We start from the raw sequence: 24,244 nt of genomic DNA, 5'->3' as shown, positions 1-24,244 counted from the left end.
ACGATCTCTTCTCTAGCTCGATTTTCTCAATGCATTCGTGTCGTTACTCATTAATAAATACTTATGATACAAAAAGCTCTCTTGTGTGTTCAGAGAACTCGCTCGAGGCTTTGATGGACTCAGATTTCTTTGCTTGCAATGCCTTGGCCGCTGCCTCATCTCTCGCCTGTTTCTTTTTGAGTTTCTCTGCCTTCCTGTCATACCTGGTATCTGCTGGGTTAAAGCCTCCTTCTTCGGCGCCCCAAATAGCCCAGTCAGGCGTTTTCTGAATGTAATCCAAATCGCAGAAGTCAGCTCCGCTCTCCAAAAGTTCAAAAAACTTGGGGTAGTCAATATGTGTGTGCCATACGTTGTTAATTTTGAACTTTGTGTGAGCAATCAAGATGCAACAAGAGTGGGAGTGCTCAGCCGCAAGTTCATACTGAAGGCCCCTTCTCTGCAACTCAGCGGTGATCTGACGACAAAAGTCACGGCATTCCTCCAAGAATGGGATATTTTGCATAGTCAATGGGTTACCATTGCCGGTAGAGCTACCACAAAACGTAGCACCCTTGACTTCGATTTGAGATGGCATGGCTCTTTCGACCATGTCAGCATAGCTCTCTACCTCAGTCATATTGAATCCCTTGACCAATGTCAATCTAAAGACAGTACGCTGATGACTCTGTGTTGTTCTGAGAATATCCAAGCATGCCATAAGTCTCTCCCAGAAATCCGAGTTGAGAGGTCTGTCGACCTTCTTCAAATCATTCTTTGTTGGTGCATCAATACTCACATACAATTGAGTGACCTTGGCAAGGTTTGCCAATGGTTCAGGATGCTGGGCATTACAGACCAAGAACGAAGAAATGTGGCGACTGTGAAGCATTCCGACGAATTCGTTGATATGTGGATAAAAGATTGGCTCGCCGACTAATGAAAGGGCACAGTGCCTCACTCTAAAAGCTTCCTGGAATCTGTCAATTTGGATGCCCGGAACACCTCTCATTTGCTTAATTTTCTTGTAATGACCATCAAGTGCTCCTTCGAGGACCTTCTCTGGAGGGTCCACTTCCCATCTCCAGTTCAGTTTGGCCACGGGATTTGTACCGTGGCGCCAGCAAAACACACACTTGTTGGAACACGCTAAAGAGGGAGTGGTTTCCATACACAAGTGTGACTTGATACCGTAGAATGCAAATTTGTAACAAGAGCCACGCCCACGCATAGCACTTTTTGTCCACCGGCAGATCTTTACACCTGAATGTGATCCAACAATGGTGTAGCCTTGCTTTGTAAGAGACTTGTATGTTGGAGAGTCTTGAGCGACCATCTGCTTAGGCTCGGCAACGGCGGCATCCTTGTTCTTAGAAGCTCTGATTATAGCACCCATATCTTCAACATCCACGACATTTTCATCCTCAGCTTGAGCCTCCTCTTCGTCGGATCCCGCGTCGCTATCAAATGCAGCGGGATCATCTTCAAAAAAGAAAGGCTGATCGTCAACCATGAGCTCCAGGAAACCATTGATCCAGTCCTGTGACTTTGGCTCACCTTCGTGCTTCATGCAAACTTCACCAACAGGGAAAAGTCTACGAGCACCAAGCTTTCCAAGCCACTTGTCGGCAGATTTGGCCTGGTAGCAAAACTGGGATCCTGGCCACGATTCGGAGTCACCGAGGCCAAGAACCGCAAAACCAGCTAACGTGCGTAATGGGTATTTGTCGACCCTAAAGTCCTGGTAGGTGTCTGTGAGGTGTTCGAGGAAATAGTCTATGGGAGAGTCTGTTTCATATGACGGAAGAACCAAAAGGTACACTGGAGGGTTCTCAGACTTTGGGGTTCTGAGGAAGTACTCCTCCAAGTCGTCTACATCGTCATCCAAAGAAAGCAACCTTGGAGGAACCTCGATCCCGTCAATGTTCGCCATCTTCTGATGAAGTGCTTTAGCCACTCGAAGCGACAGGCCCGTTAGTGTTGTGTAGAAAATGTATATCGGGCATTTCTTCAACTGCACCAGGTTGGTAGTAAGGTGCGAAACACCTTTGGAAGGTTTCCCCAGTTTAGCCGCAGCCTTGAAAATTTTGGCTTCTCTGGTTCTTCTTGTTTTCTTTTTCAACGGCACAGCCTTGGTAAACTCCGTTTTGGAGTCCGGCGTGAAACTGTTGGTGAAATCTACCTCCATGATGCGAGATGACTTAACTGGTTTGGTGATTGGAGGAGCACTAGAAGCGGCACTGAAGGGTTGCAACTTTCCCTTGTGAAACCACAAAGCACACCAGGCAGCGGCCACAAAAGTGATTCTGCCTCCCGTGAGCCAGTAGATCAACGAGCAGATCGCTAGAATTGGGGTCCCGGAAGTCATGGCGGAAAAAAGACTTAAGTGCTAGTTTGTGATTTTATATTTTTTTTTTTTTTTTTTTTTTTGGAGACTACTCACGATGAAGGGAAGAGTTCGTGCAGGCAATAGCATGGATTTCGCAGCCAAAGATGAAATGGGGAGAGACGGAAGAACGGGAGAGGTAGTACTGAATCATGAGGAAGGTCATAAAATGAAGAGGAGATAACACGTTCAATCTGAGAGTAGAGACCGGTACCAGCTCAAACCTTTGAGAATTTTTACTTGCGACAGTTCGAGAGAACGAGCGCTTCGTACGATTATCTACTACAGAAATGCTGGTAGCTTTTTGCAGGTATAATGTAGAATTGCCCACACAATGAAAAATTACTTCCAATGGTAATATGTGGTCATCTATTGTAAAATCACTTCCAATGGTGATATGTGGTCATCTATTGTAAAATTGGCCTTTTGTGATTAATGGGTTCCAGTTTCACTATGGACTGTGGTTACAGACTTTTTACCTTGGATTGTGTGGGCTAGGGGATGGCTCCTTCTGGCCCTGTGCCTTAGTGTGTATTGAACAAAGTTTCGTTCATCAATGTGACTGCAATTTCAAATATTCTTTAATTTAATTTAGTTGACATTTATAAAATCCGAATGCCGGATTTGGGCCCACTCTGTGCAGCTGCCTCACTGAAGTCGGTCGGTTCATTCGATTCTTGCAACCATATCGATCTGATGTACGGGTGTAAAAGTGTAACATTTTGGAAACAGTGTCTCTAAAAGATTACCTCAAGAAGTCCTTTTGGCAATAACGACATGTCAGAATTTCAATAGGACTCCGGCGTATTGAAAATAAAGATACAAATGTCACATTTTAATATTGGGAACATGCTTGACCATAAAACGCCGCCATATAGTAGGAGGCTACTCGTGTGAAGAAGGAAGTAATACAGCCCTTTAACAATGATTGTTATTTCAACAAAAACAAAAGAAGCAACCTTTTACCCAAAATAGAAGATTTCACAGGTGGATGTGCCATCTTCACCTGAAATTGAGCATGAAAGATGGTCGTAAATTGCCTTGAGAGGTTTAGCGAACAATAATGCACACACATCAAGACAACTGATCTTCTCAAAACTACAATAAAAAGACCTATGGTCGTGTCGCATTATCTATAGATTCATTAATCTTGCGTTATCAGCTTGATATTTTCGTACAACTCTGTAAGCTGCTCGTCTGATCCGCTGAGTATATTACTTCCCATTAATTTGATGTTGAGAAGTGTGAGTCTTTTCGACAAACTTGTCATCTTGTTTCTATACTGGTCGGGTGTTTGAGTGCCATTAAGCAAATACTTGAGCAAGTTGACGATGAGTTGGAGATTTCCGTTGAAATCGCTCACACGGAGACTGATGTCACTTCTCGATAGGTCCTTGTTGTTAAGCGTTCTCAAAAGAGATTTCATATTGTAGTCAATCACTTTAAAGAATTTCAGGTACCAGAAGTACATGTGAAGTGAAAATCCAGGAACGAATTTATCACCTCCCAGCTCATTAAGCAACATGCTGAAGGAGGTCAGAAGGAATTGAAGTGTGAATTGGAACGATTCGGTCGACGAAAGCTGATCAATCTCGATAAGCAAGTAATAGTAGTCCAAGTGTACCATACCAATGACTCTTGAAAGCAAGGGCAGCTCAGCATATTCACTGTGAATGGCCAGAGAAATAGTCACTCTCCATGACTCTAAATCGACTGAAAGCTGTCGGAGCGCTTCCTCGTTGTTATCTTGAAGTCCAAGCTTCAGTGACAATACACGATCCTGGAGCTTGTGCATGTCAACCGCCTTGGCCATGAGAGCCGCCAAACATTTGTTTTCCTCGACGTCGGAGAAGTCAGCGCTCTGTTTGATGAGCGGTGCTGGAACAAATTGACTAGGTTTGTCAAGCACCAAGCTGAGCTCCCTGTCTAAATTGTGCACAGCCCAAAAGACATTCTTAGAAAGGCCATTTTCAGACAAGGCAAGAAAATCAGTTTTGTAGATGATTGTTCTATTCAAGAACCCTAGTACGCTCCATGCCAAGTCTTTGGAGCTGACGTTGATTGCGTAGATGCATAAAAGGACCAAGAGGGTAGCACATTGGGTGTCAATCTCTGGGTCATAGGTGATGATGTCAACGATGGACTCGATCATTTTGTCACTGAAGATGGATGCATAGTGTTTGGTATTATTTCCAGAATCAAAGATGATGCAACCGACAGCCAACACGAGATAGACCTCTAGAGTGACCAATGTCTCTGTGGTGAAAGACATAGCGTTGAATGCTTTGTAAAAGGCACGCTTGTCTACCACGGGGTATTTCCAGCCGTAGCTGGCAAAGAAAGCGCTGGCAAAGGCCAGCGGTAGCAGTTCGTCTGCGATAGGCTTCACCACCAAGAATTCATCCAGCAAATTTGGTGGGCCACTGTTAGAATGCTTTGCGATGGACCTGCCGTTGAATTTCTTTGCAATGGCACTTTTGGACGCCAGCTGTTCCGTGGGCGGTAGTTCGATGTTTTCAAATGAATGCTCTTTCTCTTCTGAGTGGACCAAAGAGGCTATAGACACTGCTTTGGAGTGGTGATGGTGAACCGCCGGTGTAGCCTTCACCAGGTCCTCGGCAGGTTTGTCCTGCTCCAAGCACGGCCTTTTGGGTTTTCTATCGACATACTCACACTCTGAGCCGACTCTCGTGCAATACGAGCACTTGGGGTAAGTTCTGGAGCACTTCTTCTTGAGCTTGTAGCATCTCACGCAGTTGGACGGGTGATGAGTGGCGCCGTTTTCCAACGAGGGCACTCTCGGCACGGTCTGAGCCCGGAACTTGACCTCTGACCCCGTGTTGATGCGGAACTTGGACGTGACGGTGTCGTTGCCCATCAGCCTCCTATAGTAGTAATCCATCGGAGGCGGGCACAGACGATGGGGATGTAGAAAGAAATATCAAGCAAAAATGGTTGGGCCCAAGCTCCTAAACTTTTTATTCTCTGGTTTGTGGTAGTGCTAGTTGGCAGTTTTTTTAATTTGGCAAATTCACAAATGAATGGAAATGGTCTGACTAAGTAAGGTGGTAAATTTTCCTCTTGCTGTGGATGTGTGCCGGTTATATAACGGCTTCTCAGACAATTGGGCAACAAACCCGCCGGGCCCGAACTCACGGTAGCGGGTGTGACCTGAACAGGCAACTTCTGGAGAGGGCCGAAAAAAAAAAAAAAAAAAAGGCAGGCCCGCCCTGATCTCAGTTAGGCGCGCAAACTGTGGCAGACAGAGGCAACAAGTGTGAGTTAGTAGATAGAAAAAAGTGTAATAGGCTATCGATCTTGGTGGTGAATATGTCTAGCCGTGGTAAACAAAAACTTATTAATTTTTTATTTTTTTTTTTTTTGTAGATTTTGCACATTGTGTACTTTGTGTTTGGCATACACTGTGAGCGCCACAATGAGCCACCGCAGAAGAGGATTTTCGCAACCACTCTTCTGTGGCTACTATGTATCGTCAAATATGTGGACGAAGAGCCAAATGTGGCATTGTCCTGTGGCACCTTCCCATAAAAGTAGGAGGCGGCCACAAGTGACACAAAACACCAAAGGGGTTCTGTTTTCGGCTGTAGAGGCGGCGCCTCAGAGTTCAAGCAGGGTTTTCAATATTGATGATGGGGTAGGATATGTCCATGAGAGCTTGAGACCAGGAGTTGATGAGACATGACGTGGTTTTTTTTTTTTTTTTTTCTTTTAGTAATGACTTCCACTTAGGATCTCATAAAAAGCAGAATCTCTTTATTTTCCAGTAAATAGTGCTACCGCTTTCATATGCTTCTCTCCTCAAGGTGTTTCAATCTGTCAATACTTCCATCAGTTGCATTTTGAAGTCACCTTGAATTACCTTGTTCGGCTGATCAATTTTGATTGGACTTCTGCTTCTTCTCATCATGCCGAGAATCTCTTAAGTCGATTTTCTTCGGTAAACTACTATGAGACCGCTGATAATAGTTACAGCAAGCCCTCATTTTAATCACTTGTAGAACATTTGCTACGCTTTTCTCCCTCAACAAAAAATGAGAGAGAGTTTGTAGCTACATTAGTACACCCTAATGTATCGTTTGGTATGTTATTTACAAGTATTCTATGCTACAGCCTCTTCGTTCACTTCAGAGGAGGCTTCCTCCACACCGCTGGACTCCTCGGTGGCCTCTCTGATCTCCTTCACGAAATCAAGCCCTCTCAATCTCATCTCATCGAGCACAACGCTCTGAAACTTGCCTGTGAAAGGAGGTAACGAGTCGTGCTCAATGAGGTCTAGTCTCCAGTGGCTGTCGTCGCCTTTTCTCCAAGTGTTTTCCCAAAAAATCTTTGTGTTTTCCAATTCAAACTCGTCAATCACATGTGCCAAGTCGGCGATGGCTTCTTGTGAATGCGAGGGCCTATACTGACCATAGTACCAAGTGTTTCCTTCGTCGTTTTTCCTCCTCATCGACTTGGCCTCCTTAGCCTTGTGAATATCTCTTACTTGCCTCAACTTCATCAAGCCGTCATAAGCAGCAATCGCGTAGTCGTAGTTGGCAAAATTCACTACGCACATGACTCTCCAGAGATCGTTTCTTCTGGCGGGTCTTCTGTTTTCCCAATTAGGACGTGGAAACAGCGCATCGATCTGGTCCTGATGATACGCTGGCACTTGTGAGTATAAAACTTGGCCAGAGAAAAGGTTCTTGAACATGATCACTTGTGGAGCCATATTCAACCTCTGCAAGTCCTCTTTGGTCTTGTACCCTTGGGCAACTCTGGCACCGAGGATCTTCCGGGCCTTAAGTTGCTCGAGGAGATGTTTTCTCATCCTCTTTTCGGCACTCAAGCGCATTTGAGGCATTTTGGCAGGTGTTTTTGTGCGGTTTTGGGGGAAGGTGGATTAGAGGTGGATTGATAATAGCTTTTTTTCCAATTTTCATTGATGTGGTGAGGTGCAGGACACCTTGGTCTGAAGGCTACACAGACAGTAAAGACAGTAGATAAGAGGCAAGTTCTCTGATTTGAAGGTTGGTGGATTTGGAAATGCAAAGAGATTTTGTTTTTAATCTGCTTAGTTTGCCCTATTTTTAAGTTGGACAGAACTTTAATATGAACACAGGTAACGAGTACGCCATATAGTTTTGCAACCATTCGTGACTGCCGACTTCACATTAATCTTGACATTCACGCCGATACATTTGATTTCCAAGGGCTTCAAAAGAGAAAGTTGAATATCATACGTTCAACTTTAGGTTATTGTGAAAGAAAATTACTCTGTATAATTCTGGGGCCATATAGTGTCTTTTTGGTGACCACAGACGACAATAATATTAAGTGAATCGGGATAAATTTGAAATCTTACACAAATTTGAAAAAAGTAGCCATTTTTCAATAGGTATTCCCTTGACGTTACAGGCAATGTTCCTTTTGGACCACCGTTTCCCCCTGGCCTATCTGCACTCCCATATCATTACATATTGAGGTCTCACGCAGACAAGTTGCAACCAGCACATCATTCTATGGCCAGCATCCTCTCCATCTTTGAGCTTGCTCCTTTTGGAATTGCTCTCCCTGCGATTGCAGCATGGATATATAAGTTCATCTTCAACCACGAACTAATACGAAATTCCCATTTTAACCAGTACAAGCGAAAGACCAAGATCAACGAAATCATTGATCGCACGAACAAAAAATATAGATGTCACTTGATTCACGTTGATGTTGCAGACGAATCTGACGAGATTCAAACCAGCAAAGGTGACTCTTACACCAGACAGAAGTACATCCACAGAGCCGCTGGTGCTCTCTTCTCCATCGTGATTGGAATATCGCTAGAACTCACATTTGCACTTATGGTGCAAATGACAGACTTTATTGATCTAGATCCAGCCCTTTTTCAATATTCAATCAGGTTGCTCGTGGTGCTTGTGGCAGTGGTGCAACCACTTCTCATCATTAGTCTATATGTGACTCAGGACCTTTCACCACCATTGGATGCAAGCAGACCAGGGGCTCTAATGAAGTGGCTCTTTACAGCAGTCCTATGCATTGTTTGGTTCATGATCTTGGGGCGTGTGGGATCTTTGGCACATGCGCTTGAGGAGCCCGGATACAAGGACTCGAGATCTTTCTTGCAGCATATTACGAGCGATATCGTGCTTGCCGGCGTTACTTTCACTGCCATCCTTTCGGGCGTAGGTTGCACGCTGACTCCGTATAGGTGGTTTTGGGATCGTGCTAGAGCGAAGAGAACTGAACGGAGGATTGTCAATGAGGTGTCGGTCAATGATCTTATTCAATCTTACAACAATACCAAGATGCTTCTTCGAAAGAGACAACAGGAACTCGAAAACGTCCTTGCAAAGAATAGTGGAGCAACGATCAACAACACCGATCTGGGAATAAGACTGTTGAAAGGTCTCAAAGGTTCAGGAAAACAACTCTTTAGTAAAGTGCTGAGCTTTGCGAACTTGTCGGTATTTTCGAGGCAGAAGCCAGAGGATGAAGAATTGACTTTTGAGATTGACTCTCTTAAGCTGCTCAAAGAGCTGATCTACGATGAAGTTGCAAAAAACGTGGAGAAGTTTGTGAGAACCCAAGGCCGTGCACCACTACAAACGACTTTAGAGAAGTTCAGCAGCGCGTTTCAAATTGCATTCTCTTTCTACTGTGTCTATAGAGTCCTCAGTGTACTTCTCATCAAGATCCCGTCTCAGTATTTCTGGCAACTGGAAAGTATGGGAACCAAGGACGCTTTGGCCATCACTATTGCGAAACTCATACAAACGACATTCACTTTGCCCATCTCAAACCTGCAACTTGTGAACCAGGTGAGCTTTATCTTGTCTGGGTCCCTATTCGCTTGTCTGTTTCAGAACGTCTTGGTTACGGTGAAGACCCTCACTAAAGTATTGCCTTCTGCCAGCACTACATTGACGGCGCAAACAAAAACCTGGCTCAAGCATCTTCTTGTGAGCGAATTCCTTGCCATCTACATTATCGCCACTGCACAAATGATCCGATCAAACCTCCCACCTGAACTCAGTGGACAAATGCAAAAGCTCCTCTCTCTTACACCGCTGGGCGAAGCAGACACGGAGACGGAGTTTTTAGATGCATGGTTCGATCGAATGTTTGGTATGACATGTATCGTAACGCTTGTGATTTTGGCTGCGAAGAACTTTGTGGAGGCAGAAGAGGATACTGATTTTTACGACGAGGAGCTGATGATTGAAGACCCGATGAAATTGAAGTGAGTGACCCGTTCGGAAAAAGCAATGTGGGAAAGGAATACCGAGGAATGGGCTTTTACACTGCTATCCTAATTCAAGTTGCACTTGGATACCGCTCACCGGAGATACTAGCGCTCCGGACATATTATCAACAGAAATGTGCGAGCCCCCAAACTACTCTTTGGGGTGCATTTGCACACAAGGTGGGCTCAGGAGCCCCTCTTTTCCATCCCCCAGCACTCTTTCCTGCACTTGGTTACCAAGTACCGTGGGATCGAATTCAAGGCTGGCTCGTTAGAGCACAGGAAGCTGTGCGCACGAGATAAAGGTTTCATGTGCAATCGGAAAACATACAGAAAGGAAAAAAAAACCTCTATTTAATGAGACTTTCGCTCTCTTCCAATCCTCATCAATTCAACAATGTCCATCTTGCACAACCCCAGACATAGCCACGAGGACCCTAACCTTTACAGGGCAAAGTATGAAGACACCATCGAGGTGTTGGGTCCAAACGTTGAGTTCTACCAGGACACAACGAAACCCGTGGAACACACGTCTTCGAAGGTTGGTATTATTGGTGCTGGCTTTGGAGGCATTACAGCGTCGTTGATGTGTAAGAGAAAGTGGAAGACCGAAGACTTCATGATTTTCGATAAACACCAGGAGTTTGGTGGTACCTGGTGGGCCAATACGTACCCCGGATGCGCGTCAGATATCCCAGCGTTATGGTACTCAATTTTCTGTGAGCTCAATGACAACTGGTCCACTTTGAGACCGCCTCAGTATGAGATGGAGGAGTACATCTTGAACGTTGTCAAAAAATACGATCTTCGTAGCCATGCCAGGTTGGGCGTGGTGGTGCACGAGGCCATCTGGAACGAGGAGTCTGGCACTTGGTTGCTCAAAGGTTCTCACATCAAGACGGGACAGATGTTTGAACACACTTGTCAAATTTTGCTCAGTTGCAGTGGTGGGTTGGTGTACCCCAATCAGCTCAAGGCTCCAGGTTTGGAGAACTTCAAGGGCAAATACATGCACTCTGCACTTTGGGACCATTCGGTTCCTATCAAAGGCAAAAGAATCGTGGTTGTGGGAAACGGTTCCTCAGCTGCGCAGGTTGTTCCAGCTTTAGTTGATGACTGTGATGCTGCACATGTCACTCAGGTTTTCAGGTCAAAGCACTGGATCTCACCACCTCCTCCATATTTCGTGCACCTTTTATACCACTATCTTCGTCGTACAAGAATTGGCTTGATCTTTGTGCGTTGGTTCATTGCTCTCGCAGCAGAAATGAGATATCCTTTATTCCAAGGTGATGGCTTATTTGCCAAATTATTTCGATCCTTGAATCAGTGGCAGTGCAAGAAGTACGTGCGCAAATATGCTCCAGAGTATTACGACAAAATCATCCCTGACTTCAAACTCGGATGTAAGAGACTTATTTTCGATTACAAATACATTCCTTCCCTCAGGAACCCTAAGATCGAACTTAATGACTCAGGCATTGACCATATCACCGCTGACACTGTGTACTTCAAGGATGGCACGAAAACAAAAGCTGATGTGATTGTGGCCTGTACTGGATACTCCGTTCCCAAGGCTTTCTTCAATGGTGTCAAGTTGATTGGCAGAAAGGGCATCAACATCCAGGAGATGTGGAAGCACGAGGGTGTCTCCGCATACAAAACTCACATGGTGAGAGATGCACCTAACTTCTTCTTCTTCGCTGGTCCAAACTCGGCAACGGGACACTCGTCTGTTGTCTCAGCCATCGAAAATGCCGCCGCTTGGGTAGGTAAGGTTGCCAGACCCATTGTCGAGGGTAAGTCCAAGGCCGTGAGCGTTAGTCGCAGTGCATACTATAAGTGGTACGAAATCACTCAGAACCAGTTATCTAAAGCCGTGTTTGGTACACCATTTGGTGGGTGCCACTCTTGGTACACCACTGATGACTACAACCCTACTACGTACCCCTTCTCGCAAGTCCACTATTTCATCAAGTCGAGAATCTTTGGCACAAAGGACTTGACATATGAGCCAGTTGATGACAAAAAAAATGTTTAGCCGGTAGATAGTACTATTGACAATAGATCTGGAAAAATAAAGAAACACATTTCTTCGAAGACTCGAAATTGCTCTTCAAAAGACTCCGAACGTAAGATCCTGCGAGGTTAGAAGCATTTGTAAGCTTAGTCCATTGTTAGAATGCTCCACCATTGTCTCTAAACTCCGGAAATCTTACCCGAATTTCCGTTACGCCGACATGAGATCTTCACATACATGAACAGTGCGGTGCGATATTGGACCTGTTTCGAATTGCAGGATGTGTAATAATTTGGCGAACTGTTCAATAACAGATGAAAGAATTTCGCACCTTTTTCTCAAGTCTGTTTCATATCGACCAAACTTGCAGTTTACCCCAGAATTCAACCCACCATGCAGATACGGACGAGTAGATATCTGAGGAGGTGACGTCACTTTGTGATTATATGAGCGGCAGAATTAGAAAATAAAAAAAAAAAATGCACCACGATCTCTGCTTCTACACCTTCGTTGACTACAAGTGTTTGAAAGGCCTGCAAAACCGAGAAAGTTCAAGACGAAGCATTGACTCTTGAATGAATTTCTTCAATTGGCTGGTGTCAATCTTACACGTAAAGGCACCCCTGTACCTACGTACAATTGGTATGGTAAACCCAGTTTGCATTTATTATCGAATTCCAAAACTCAGCTTCTACATTAGCATCTCAGCTTATACATATCACCAGCTTGCTGATCTGCCGATTAGACATTACCACGAGGCAGTCATCTCTCATACGAGATCCTCAAAATACGACAGTAGAACCTCGATACCTTGTGATAACTTGTCTTTATTTTCCCATTAGCTCGTTTAGTTGCTTGATCATTCTCTGACTCAAAATTATCTCAATGTTCTCTTCGATATCTATTTCATAGTCATCATCATCACGATCGTTGTCGCTGGGCACCTTGGGCTCTGCGTCCTACTCGAAAGAGTTCTCCCTCTAGTTTGCCTCTTGGTTCAACAAGATGAGCTTGCCCAAGCTTTCTTAGCTTCTGTATTGGCGGGAGAAGTGGAGGGCGGTCAACCGGTATCCCGGTCATGATTCGTTGTGTTTTTAAACATCCTTTCTTATGTGGTGTATAGCGCATCCTTTCTTATATGGTTATATAGCGCTTGGAATAATCCCCAAGTCACGATGAATTCATCTGCCACCAAGTGAGTTACGGGATGGGTAAGTTTTAGTTGATCAAATTGTTAGTGATAAAGGGCACAATTAAACATGTTTGATATGCTGTCGTCGTGCTGGTGGCTGGTCAGCGAAAATGAGATAGCTAGAATCTGAGGTACCATCAAGACATCTGTGACACGAGTTAGTGAAGTAGTCATAGAACATCATATCACGCAATGAATATTCGATAAAAATAATCCACTGAGATGGCTTATCTAACCTATTATTAAGAGTGATTCTACGGTAGTGTTACCTACGTCATTTCATACAAGTGAGTATAGATACTTGATTGTACATTTTACTTTCATTGGATTTAGTAAGCAATGTTTATGCTGTTTATTTTTTACCAGTGGTGGCCAGCTGTCAAACCAATAAAAGCTTCAATCTAGTTTCAATGGCCACCATCGTTCGTGAAATTGTTCTTACTCATGAGTGTATTCTTCGTCATCATTCCCTAGATCTTAGTCACTCAGCTAGCTATTATTGGACGATCCGTACTCTCACGGAGACCCTGAGAAATCGTCGCTTGTTACGTCCATTGGCTCCTCCTCACTGTCACTGTCCACCTCATTAGATGAAAAGACGTCGTTCATCTCCTCATCGGACAGCTCAACAAGTGAGCTGACCTTCGCACTCTTGACCTTGTTAGAGACCCGGAAGTTCCAATTTCTTTCGTCGTTTCCAAGGTCATCGGCCGATGCACCTACGTAGTCTCCTCTATTGGAACTATATACTAGTCAAATGACTCATCAAAGAGGATAAGCGATTCGCCACTCAGTGGGTCACCGCAAAGCCATATCATAGACGAACGTGATAAAGATTTTTCAAGTTTATTATTAGATCTGATCCTTCACGTTGACATGTCTTAGATGATTCATTTGGTGTGGAGAGAATGGGTGCAAAAATCAAGCCTCCCTGCGGAAGAAGACATTTCCGTGGTCACAAATTTTAAAGACTCTGAATCAATTAATAGTGGTTAAATCTATAGCCCGAATTACCTAAGATAAATTCTACATAGTCATGCCACTTTACGTGTCTCTTCTCAAATGAGCCACATCAGGTCTTCGTACTCACAGACGCATAGAACAACGCGAGTATCGACAAAATATAGTACGATTCCCCCACCTGTGAGTCATCCAGAGTAAGCTTGGGATGACTTAAGAAGCCACTTTTTTTCTCTTCACAGTTGACTCAAATGTGACTCTAATAGTGGTGCCTTCCATTTCTGTCGTTCTCCAGAAGTACTCCGAGTCCACGGACTGTATTTAAACCCCAGAAGACCTCCACCAGGTCAGAAGCTGAAGTGGAAAAAAATCGGTGCGAAACCTTACCAACCTTTCTACTCAATCTGTTACGCTTCATACAAAAAGCAGCTATGTCTACAAAAGCGGCTGTCCCATTTTCTAGGGAAGCCTTGGAGCAAGTCTTGAAAAGACGTTTCTTTTTTGCCCCTGCGTTCGAGATTTACGGCGGTGTCTCTGGTTTGTACGACTATGGTCCTCCAGGATGTGCCTTCCAGGCCAATATCGTCGACACTTGGAGAAAACACTTTATTTTGGAAGAAGACATGCTTGAGGTTGACTGTACGATGTTGACTCCCTACGAGGTGTTGAAGACCTCCGGCCATGTGGACAAGTTCTCCGACTGGATGTGTAGAGACTTGAAGACTGGTGAGATTTTCAGAGCAGACCATTTGGTCGAGGAGGTTTTGGAGGCTCGTTTGAAAGGCGACAAGGCCGCGCGTGGTGAAAAGGTCGCCGACGAGGACGACGACGACAAGAAAAAGAGAAAGAAGAAGGTCAAGGAGATCAAGAACGTCAAGTTGGACGATGAGGTCGTCGCAGAGTATCAGTCTGTTTTGAATCAGATCGACGGGTACTCTGGAGAACAATTGGGTGAGTTGATCAAGAAATACAACATCACCAATCCTTCTACCGGTGGTGCTTTGGAGCCTCCTGTGGAATTCAACTTGATGTTTGAAACCGCCATTGGTCCTTCCGGTCAGCTCAAGGGTTACTTGAGACCGGAGACCGCTCAGGGTCAATTCTTGAACTTTGCCAAATTGTTGGAGTTCAACAACGAAAAGATGCCTTTTGCTTCTGCTTCCATCGGTAAGTCTTTCCGTAACGAGATTTCCCCTCGTGCTGGTTTGTTGAGAGTGAGAGAATTCTTGATGGCTGAAATCGAGCACTTTGTCGACCCAGAGGACAAGAGCCACCCACGCTTCGCGGAGGTCAAGGACCTCAAGTTGAAGTTCTTGCCCAAGGGTGTCCAGGAATCTGGTTCCAATGAGTTGGTGGAGAAGACCATCGGTGAGGCAGTTGCCCTGAAGATGGTCGACAACGAGACCTTGGGTTACTTCATGGCTAGAATCTACCAGTTTTTGGTGAAGATTGGTGTCGACCCTAGCAGATGCAGATTCAGACAGCACTTGCTGAATGAGATGGCTCATTACGCTTCCGATTGTTGGGATGCTGAATTGGAGACCTCCTATGGTTGGATCGAATGTGTTGGATGTGCTGACAGATCTGCTTACGACTTGTCTGTGCACGCAGCTAGAACCAACGAGAAGCTTGTCGTCAGAAAGGCCCTCGCTGAGCCAAGAAAAGTCAACAACTTTGAAGTTGACATCGATAAGAAGAAGTTCGGTCCTAAATTTAGAAAGGATGCTGGCGCTGTCACCAAATTCTTGACTGACAGAACTCAATGTGAGTTGGAGGACTTGGCCAAGGAATTGGCAGACAACGGTAAGATCGTTGCTAAGGTTCCAGGTGTTGAAGGTGAGGTTGAGATTCCAGCCGAGCTTGTCAAGATCGAGAGAGTGGAGAGAGTTGAGCACGTTCGTGAATTCACACCTAATGTCATCGAGCCATCGTTTGGTCTCGGCCGTATCATCTATTCCATTTTCGAGCACACGTTTTGGGCCAGACCAGAAGACAAGGACAGATCCGTTTTGTCGTTACCTGCCTTAGTGGCCCCAACTAAGGTTTTAGTTGTGCCTTTGTCATCTCACTCCGACTTGAGTCCCCTTGTCTCCAAGATCACTTCTGCATTGAGAAGAGCTCAGGTGCCATTTAAGGTAGATGACTCTTCCGCTTCTATCGGTAAGAGATATGCTAGAAACGATGAATTGGGTACACCTTTCGGCATCACCATCGACTTTGACACTGTCAAGGATGGCTCCGTTACCTTGAGAGAAAGAGATTCTACGAAGCAGGTAAGAGGCGCACTTGACGATATTGTCAAGGCTGTCAAGGCCATCACCTACGACGGTGTCTCCTGGTCTGAGGGTACTGCTCACCTTACGCCTTTCGAGACAGTTACTGAGGAGAAATAATTGTGTCCCACTAGACTTTCACGCAATGAAACGATAATACAATCAAATAAAATCTAGCTCTGTTCATATGCTATTTTTGTGCTAAACTGTAGTTCTTCTTAAGCCTCACCTAGAATCTCTTTCATGAAAGCCTCTGAGTTAGGCTCTCTTCCGAGCAATTCCTTCAAGATGTCTAGCACTTCCTTAGAACCACCATTCTTAAGGATGGTATCTCTGTACTGTAAGCCCTTCTCCACGTTCATTGGATCGGCTTTGAAATGAGTGTAGTAGATATCGGTTGCGAAAACTTGCGAATACAAGTATCCGTAGTAACCACTCTCGTAGCCTCCTGCGATGTGACCAAAGGTAGCGTAACCTCTACTTGTGATGCCTCCGTTGCTAATGAAGGTCAATTCCTCTCTTAACTCGTTCCACAACTTGTCGAGATCCACTGCGTCGAGATCTTTCTCGTCGGCAATGGTGTGGAGCTTCATATCGAAGAGGGCAAAGTGCATTTGACGTAAATTGGCTAAACCTGTGTTTACGTGCTTTGACTTGATCAATTTGTCAAGCAAGTCATCGGCGAGAGGCTCCCCAGTCTCGTAGTGCGAGGATAAGACCTTGAGCTCATTAGGAGACCACGTCCAGAATTCAAGCATTTGCGAAGGACATTCAACAAAGTCTCTTGGAACGTGAGTTCCGTGGAATCTAGTGTGCTTGGTCCTCGACAACAAACTGTGAACGCCGTGTCCCAATTCGTGGAAAAATGTAGTAACCTCGTCATGTTTTAACAAAGAAGGCTTGTCTTTCTTTGGTTTTGTGAAGTTGCACACCAAAGCCGCAAACGGGGTTTCCCTGGTCCCATCTGGCTTCTCGTAACCAGCTCGGAGCCCGAATTGAGCAGCGTGGGTATACTTACCTTCCCTGGGATGGAGATCGAAGAAAATCCAGCCTCTGAACTCATTTTTGGGCTCACCATACTTTATATTGGAGAACAATGCAAACTTATGAACATCTGGGTGCCAAACTGTGTCTGACTTAGAGTTGTCCACCTTGACAAACTTGACATCAAACAAAGATTCGTAGAAGCCAAGCATGTTGGAGATTGTCTTGTCCAAGGGGAAGTACTCCGAGATTTTTTGGTGATCAACTTGATGCTCCTGCTCCAAGAGTAAATTGTTGTAGAAGCTGTGATCCCAAGCGTAATACTCATCTTGGTCTGGCAACCCGTTGGCCTTCAAGTATTCCTTTTTGAAAGCCTTCATCTTCTGTAATTCCTGCTCTCCCAAAGGACTCAACCTTTCCTTCAAATCAGCTAAGAAGTCCAACACATTCTGCTGATTTTTTGCCATTCTCTCTTCAAGAACAAACTCAGAGTAGGTGTCGTATCCAAGAAGCTTGGCGAGGTGGTATCTGAGCTCGATGATCTCCTTCAAAATTGCAGCATTTTCTGGCACTTTGTTCTGGTTCTCGATGTAAGCTAATTTTCTAGTAGATTCCTTCTTCGCGTACTTCAACACTGGCAAGATATCTGGGTACTTGAAGGTGACTTTATACTTCTCCTGGCCATCAACGGTTGCCTTTTCAAACTGTTCGATGATACTGGCAGGTACACCTTCCAATTCGTCCAACGTGAACTCCAAGTGGCCGTTTTCCTCATTGGTGTTCTTGGCAAACTTTGTCTGCAACTCCGCCCTTCTCAATTTGAGTTTCTTCACCTCCTCCCGCTTGTCCTCAGGCAAGTTCAAACCGTTTCTCTTGTAGAATTTCACGGTCTTCTCCAAAAATTTCATGGTCTCGGGGTCGGTGGCATCTGTGCCATTGATCTTCTCCCACAACTTGTTGTACACTTTAAAAACGTCGACTCTGGAGTTTTGCTCGATCGAGGCCTGGTCCAACAAGTTCTCTGCTTCTGTCGAAGCGTCTCTCACCGCCTTGTCTGGAGATACGTACTGATAGAACGTGAGCTTGTTCACTGGGAAGTACTGAGCGTTCTCATACTCGGTGGATGGAATCAAGACATTTTCGACCGTGGGCTCTTCAATGGCGGCGATCTTGTCGTAGAAGGCCTTATCCTTTGCGATCAACTCCTTGGCTTCAGCCAAAATCTCTTGTGGCGTCTGCGTCCATTGAGGCAAAGGCAAGTTGGAAGCGATAGTCTCGAGGTCTGTCTGCGACATTTTTGAAAAGAGTGGATAGGTATGTAAAAATTCCGATACTTTGCCAAATCCGGGGAACTCGTTGTACTTATACTTGTCGCACCTGATGATGCAGCCGTGGTTGAACCAGAATTGAGCCACGAGCACGCCAATGGCCACAAGAACAATGAATACGTTGAGGAATCTAAACACTTTGACAGCAATCACGGTAGTTTCGTCAACAGTGGACTTGTTTGACGAAAAAGAGGGCTTTTTGGTGTCTTCCACCCCAAAAAACGTACTGTATTTAGCGTTCGTCGTCCACCGTCTCTGTGGGCCCCAAGCCATACGCATACACGGCTCCACCCACGGCTCCGAGATAAATTTTTAGTGCCACGTACACGAGATGTTTGGGTAACAAAAAAATGAAATTGAGATACGAAGCTTGGATTTGTTTAGCCGCAGAATAAGCAAGACCATTGTTGTAGGAATTAGCTTTGGTGCTTTTTGTGTAGAGAGTTGTTTGAGGTGGTTTTCGCAGCCATTAAAAAGCTGTTCTCTGGAAGGAAGGTAGGAAGTTGGGGCTGCAATCAGTTCAATTGTAGCTTGCTGGTTATGATAGGCTCACTTAAAAACCAAAGAGTGCAAGAGGGTTATGATATTTTATTTGTTTAAAGATTATAAGGAATGTGTTTTAGTCTTGGGTGGCACTTTGCATTGTTAGAGAATTGCCACGAGAGTAATACAGAAGAGGCTGCGAGAAAAATGAAGAGACAAGAATATCTTGGACCCAGATGTTTTTTCCCTTTTCTTTTCAGACTTTAATGGAGATAGCATCTCGCTTGGTTTTTTGAATTGCCAACTCCACTCACATTTTGCACAAGTAATACATAATCAAGAAATCACACACAACAGACAAGATACGTTTTTGACACGACTTTATTGAAATAAGCACAACCTATATTTCTAACGAAGAGGAATTTTTGAGCAGATGACTAAGGTGTAGATCATTGCACAAAAACATACATACAATCATCATACTTTGAAACTGATTTAGCAGCGAGCTATCCGGCCCTTGAATTTTGTAGCTACTGCTGATTCTCTTTCCGAGCTTACTTGGCTTTTGGATTGTCCTTCAGTCTCCTATGCTCTTGCCGATGTCAGAAAACAAATGCTTAGATTTAAGAAGAGGCTTTTGACAAAAGAACAGCGAAGAAAGATTTCTTTAACAATGCAGCAAAAGATCAATAAAAATTTTAGAGCTCAATTTGGAAGCGCTCTCCCTTTAAGAATCTGTCTCAGTTGATAATTCCCCACGTTTTTGTCAAGTTTGAGTATAGATTTGTAGCAAAGTAATGCCATCCTTTCGGCCATTGGGATGTATCATAAAGCTCCAAATCAGCATATATGACATATGCAAGTGTCAATTTGAGGAATTCGAGTCGCCCAACGTACGGAAATGACTCAACAACATTGATCATTGAGAGGACTTGGTTTAAATGAATTTTTCGTTTATAGACTTCATAAATGGCGGCCGTTAACGACATTCTTTTAGGTAGAACAGTGAGGCATTTTGGACGGTGATTAAGCGTCCTGCCAACACTGACTTTTGATAATCTTTGTAAGCGGTGTCTTGGACAGGCAAAGTGTCTGACAACCGCATATTCTGTGTAAATTTGTGAAGCCATAGGCGTTGTGCCAAATGGCGTTCATCAGGTTATGAGCTTTGAGATGGAGCAACCCAGATCCACTGACTGCTGTAACCTGGTACAACGATCACAGGTATATATTCATAAATTTTTTTTTATAGACTTCATGTATTAGAGGAGCGTTAGGATTTCAGTGTTGCCACTTCCATTCTAACTCGAAAACTATATCATTATAGAAAACAAAACCCCTAATATCCTCAACTAGTGTCAATCCATTACCGTGCGGTGCGAATGGTCCCCTCTGAACTTCAGCCGTGACTATTCTATGAATTTCCACTCGTCATTAAGTGTGCGTTTATTGACCCATTGGAGTAACTCGTCGCATCGCCGACCTCAAAGCTCGACTCAGGAGCTCTGGGAGGGTCACTCCCTCGTTGCCCAGCTGCCGTCGCCCTTTGTAGGTGATTCTGACGATTTTAACGAACCAATTAAGTTTCCTCAAGTTGTCAAACGAGGTATCCTCAGGAGCTAACATCTCCCTAAGATTCATCGCTCGCGGAAACCATAGGTGGTTCCACCAATATTGCGATATCGCACATTCATGATTTGTGCTCTAAAACCACTGAAATCAAAAACCTAACGTAATTTTGTATGAAAATGTCATATTATTGACTTTACATGCTTTTGTTCTTTAAAACAATGACAAGAATTTATTTTTTAGGGTACATAATTTGACAGAAATCGGGCGTGTGGTCTAGTGGTATGATTCTCGCTTTGGGCGACGATCTGGTACACCAGATTGACATACAAACATGCGAGAGGCCCTGGGTTCAATTCCCAGCTCGCCCCTTCTTTTTCTTCACTTCATTACTTTCAATTTGAAATCAAGTCTAATCCTTCCTCAATTCCTACTCACTACACGTAGCTGCTTTCTTCTTTTCTTTATTTATATGACGAAGACCTCCATGAGCTTACCAAAATCAATACCATCACCACTGGCTATATCGAAGATTTTGAGTCCTTGAAGATTAAATACCCCCTTCGAGATGCCAATGATGTCTACTTCAGACTCGTAAACTGCATTGGGTTCAATAGGGCCAAGTCTCACATCATTGGTCAACATTATGACACCGCATGTCTCGAGTTTGCTTTGTTGATATTGATGGAATAGCTGCTGGCGGCTATGGACGAGTACCTTTTGCAGGTTGCTATCCTTACCACTTATGACGTTGGAAGATGAGGCGCTGCTGGTTGCAACGTTATTGCTCGAATACACGGGGCCAAACTTCGTTGGATTTTTCACAATCAAAGAAAGATGTAGCGTTCTCAGCGATAGGTTGATAGCCTGTATCCGAAGTGTTGCCACCTTCCCGAGCTCAACGTCAAGTCTTCCAAGAAATGTGAGTCGCAAACCAGAAAGAGCGGTGTTATTTGTCGTTGTGAGATTAATCGTCACTGCCGACGGTGACATAGAGAGCGCATGTGATAGAAGTGATTTGTAATTTCTTTTGATGGGTTTGTTTCCTAGGTTATGGTTTTGTCCACCTTGAGAAAGAGCATTCATCAGCTGCGTCCTGCCAGGCGCTGGATTCGGTGACTTCACACGCTGCGGTATCCCGTATGATGACTTCGAGGAAGGCGTTCCAGGAAAGTTGATGTGAGGAACACTGGGCAGAGTCGCAAATGTCGGGGTGCTCAGGAAATCCTTGCGCTGGAGATTTTGGGAGGAGCGCAGCTTTTGGGGTATTTGAAACTGCTGCTGCAATTGTGAATGTGACATGTTCGTAGATGACTTGAGTGAGTTGCTTATAGGCGGAGCCATGAGGCTGAAGTCTAGAAGTGGAGTCCATTGACTGATGATATCAGACCCAACCTGCTGTCGCTCCTTGCCTTCTATAAAATCGATTCGGGAACTGAGCGTGATGTGCAAAGGCTGTGAATTTTCGGGCATTTGGTCTCCATTATTGACAAGGCGATACGTAGTCGAGATGATATCATGGACGCCAAACAGCGATGGTATCTCTAGCGACGAGAGACTGGTGATCTTCCCCGTAGGGAATTTAACCGAGAGGTCTAGAATTGTGAATAGTAGATTCTCATATTTTCCCTCTTTGGAAAACTTTAGTAAGTCCTCTGAAGCTTCTATACTGAGGGAGCTTAGAAGAATGTCGTTGCGACCACCTGGTTTTGTCGATTTGAGCTTCATCATGAGTGGGAGGTAAACTGGAAACGTCTCTGTGACAACTAGTGTGGCAGGTTCATCTTCTTTGCTACCTACAGGCTGAATGTTGCCAATTTTAGTACTTTCTGGCCCTGACTGCGGACTTTCCGCATTGCTGGTTGTCTCTGACAACGAAGGTGAAGACACCTTTGGATCCTCATTCGATTTGTGTTGACCATTGAGATCAGAATGCTCTGCATCGATCATAGACGCTTCTAGCGTGACCAGTTTTCCTAGCTTCAGCTTTGGACTCACTATGTGAGCCGAGAACTTCCAGATAGCCAAGTTCTCAGTGGTGTCACCCATATCTGAAATTCCTTGGGCAACCAACTCTGCGTCCACTTCTGTGACGTCTTCAGGATCATTCCGCACCGCTTTGGCGAGCTGCTCGCATTCACTAAGGAAGAAACGAACCTGAATGTTTTCTGGTGCTGGGTCCACCACAGAGCTGTAGATCACATAACCTTCGACGGTTTCTCCAGAGAATATTGCATTCCTCCTGGCACACTGGGTGAGCTGAATGTAGAGGGAGTCAAGATCCTGCTCTTCAAGAGTTTGTGAGTCAGGCACGATTATCGAGAGCAACATCGAAAAGCGTGCAATTGGGACTCTTAGGTGTGCTCTGGCCCTATTGGAAATCGAGACTCAAATGTATACGTAGTGGAAGGGCTGGTGTATACAGGCTACGCTGGGACAAGTCCATGGTGCTCAAGTTAAGCCCACTGATTATATGATAAGAGATTTAACAATGATGAAGTTATAGATGGAGCGATCATGAGTAAGGATTTGAAAGCATAAAATAGCTTCTTAGAGCTTGGGGAAAGGCGAACTAACTGTAGGTGTCTCACTCAGCGCAATTAAGAAGCAGACGCCTTCAACCGGCTCGAGTACCCGTATAACGGTAGAATGCATAAATTAGAAAAAAAATTTTCAGATTTAAGTAAAAAACTATGTGCGTGGAGTGAAGTCATGTCATGAAGGTGCAAGAAACACTCATTAGCTTTACCTATACACCCATTTCGCAGCCACTACTCTACCTATAGGCATTAAGACAGCCACGATACAAGTGGCTCAGCAATTGAATATAACATGGCCAAATGGATAGGTACAACAACTAAGCTGCTTCTAGAAAGTAACCTTACACACATTCGTGTGAAGACATCTCTGGCAACCATATGTGGAGCCTTCATCATCTTTTCACTGGTAGCTCGATGAGTGCGATTACGCTTGCGAGAGGTGATGAAAGAGGGAGCTGAAATAGAAACCAGCACACTTTGTGAAGAGTTGTCTGCCACCTCAGCCTTCACATTCTTGGTTATCATAGACAATGTGCTGAAAGCATTGCGTCCCAGATTCCCCTTTTGCGGCAATGGCTTCTCTGGTACCTTTGGAGTGGGTCGAGCGCTTCTCAAGGCCACCTTCCACTCTCTATTTGGATGAATTGCCATAGGGCGCATAGATGGGCCTGAAAGGCGTTTATAATGAGGATGACTCAAGTCGATGTTTGAATTGGGGGCTTTCATCCTCGGTGTTGCCGTTTTCATTTTCCATGTCGAAGGAGCCTTCGGATTTGCAGCCATTTTTTTTGAAACCAAGTCGACTTCTCTGGGCACTGTTGGTATGGAACTACTCTTTTGTAAGCTCTTGTATCTTACTGAAATTCTTTTCCAGTCATCAAGGCGCTCTCGAACGGTCTCAGTGGGAGTCTCTACAGCACCGTGCTCGGGGTTCTCTCTGCCCTCGAACGTCAAGGAGTCCTCATCAATCCCATCGAAAATGTTGGAGTCGTGGCTACCAATTATTCCTCCAAATAACTCTGCAAGCTCTTTTCCGGTCTCAGGTGTTGTGAAATGAATGCCTAGGGCATCGAATATGTGAGTTCTTTCGTATGAAGCCTCAAGAAATGGTTTACCATGGGAGATAAACGGCGAACCTAGGTCTAGAGGAAGCGAAGCAGCATTATCTGGGTAAGATGTTTTCTTAGTCTTGGAAATCATGTTTATTTCGTATTGTCGCTTCGTATGGAAAGTGGTAGTGGAATAGTCGGTAGGTGGGTCTACAAGAATGGCTGC

General features: G+C 44.7%; 9 protein-coding genes across 9 annotated transcripts; 3 read left to right on the top strand and 6 right to left on the bottom strand. All coding sequences in view use genetic code 12, as the record gives it.

The window, feature by feature from the left end:
• Positions 1–61: 61 nt before the first annotated feature.
• CJI96_0002246 (putative tRNA 4-demethylwyosine synthase) lies at positions 62–2,344 on the bottom strand (the record flags this gene model as incomplete). The annotated part of the gene is made up of 1 exon (XM_029035763.2): positions 62–2,344. One exon carries the CDS (start codon positions 2,342–2,344, stop codon positions 62–64), a length of 2,283 nt encoding a protein of 760 aa, XP_028891005.2.
• A 1,162-nt stretch (positions 2,345–3,506) lies between these two features.
• Positions 3,507–5,264, bottom strand: CJI96_0002245 (uncharacterized protein; the record flags this gene model as incomplete). Its single annotated transcript, XM_029035762.2, has 1 exon — positions 3,507–5,264. One exon carries the CDS (start codon positions 5,262–5,264, stop codon positions 3,507–3,509), a length of 1,758 nt encoding a protein of 585 aa, XP_028891004.2.
• A 1,218-nt stretch (positions 5,265–6,482) lies between these two features.
• Positions 6,483–7,226, bottom strand: CJI96_0002244 (mitochondrial 54S ribosomal protein mL67; the record flags this gene model as incomplete). Its single annotated transcript, XM_029035761.2, has 1 exon — positions 6,483–7,226. The coding sequence occupies one exon, from the start codon at positions 7,224–7,226 to the stop codon at positions 6,483–6,485; it is 744 nt and encodes a 247-aa protein (XP_028891003.2).
• Positions 7,227–7,884: 658 nt separating this feature from the next.
• CJI96_0002243 (uncharacterized protein) lies at positions 7,885–9,621 on the top strand (the record flags this gene model as incomplete). The annotated part of the gene is made up of 1 exon (XM_029035760.2): positions 7,885–9,621. The coding sequence occupies one exon, from the start codon at positions 7,885–7,887 to the stop codon at positions 9,619–9,621; it is 1,737 nt and encodes a 578-aa protein (XP_028891002.2).
• Positions 9,622–10,017: 396 nt separating this feature from the next.
• CJI96_0002242 (flavin-containing monooxygenase) lies at positions 10,018–11,661 on the top strand (the record flags this gene model as incomplete). The annotated part of the gene is made up of 1 exon (XM_029035759.2): positions 10,018–11,661. The coding sequence occupies one exon, from the start codon at positions 10,018–10,020 to the stop codon at positions 11,659–11,661; it is 1,644 nt and encodes a 547-aa protein (XP_028891001.2).
• A 2,562-nt stretch (positions 11,662–14,223) lies between these two features.
• On the top strand, positions 14,224–16,185 carry GRS1 (glycine--tRNA ligase; the record flags this gene model as incomplete). The annotated part of the gene is made up of 1 exon (XM_029035758.2): positions 14,224–16,185. The coding sequence occupies one exon, from the start codon at positions 14,224–14,226 to the stop codon at positions 16,183–16,185; it is 1,962 nt and encodes a 653-aa protein (XP_028891000.2).
• A 98-nt stretch (positions 16,186–16,283) lies between these two features.
• On the bottom strand, positions 16,284–18,650 carry PRD1 (metalloendopeptidase; the record flags this gene model as incomplete). The annotated part of the gene is made up of 1 exon (XM_029035757.2): positions 16,284–18,650. The coding sequence occupies one exon, from the start codon at positions 18,648–18,650 to the stop codon at positions 16,284–16,286; it is 2,367 nt and encodes a 788-aa protein (XP_028890999.2).
• Positions 18,651–20,897: 2,247 nt separating this feature from the next.
• On the bottom strand, positions 20,898–22,760 carry CJI96_0002239 (uncharacterized protein; the record flags this gene model as incomplete). Its single annotated transcript, XM_029035756.2, has 1 exon — positions 20,898–22,760. One exon carries the CDS (start codon positions 22,758–22,760, stop codon positions 20,898–20,900), a length of 1,863 nt encoding a protein of 620 aa, XP_028890998.2.
• Positions 22,761–23,218: 458 nt separating this feature from the next.
• Positions 23,219–24,169, bottom strand: CJI96_0002238 (uncharacterized protein; the record flags this gene model as incomplete). The annotated part of the gene is made up of 1 exon (XM_029035755.2): positions 23,219–24,169. One exon carries the CDS (start codon positions 24,167–24,169, stop codon positions 23,219–23,221), a length of 951 nt encoding a protein of 316 aa, XP_028890997.2.
• Positions 24,170–24,244: the final 75 nt, after the last annotated feature.

Source organism: Candidozyma auris, chromosome 2, assembly GCF_003013715.1.
Source record: "Candidozyma auris chromosome 2, complete sequence".
NCBI classification, from domain to species: domain Eukaryota; kingdom Fungi; phylum Ascomycota; class Pichiomycetes; order Serinales; family Metschnikowiaceae; genus Candidozyma; species Candidozyma auris.
Note: the sequence above shows the minus strand (reverse complement) of the source record. Positions and strands in the feature narration are given on the sequence as shown.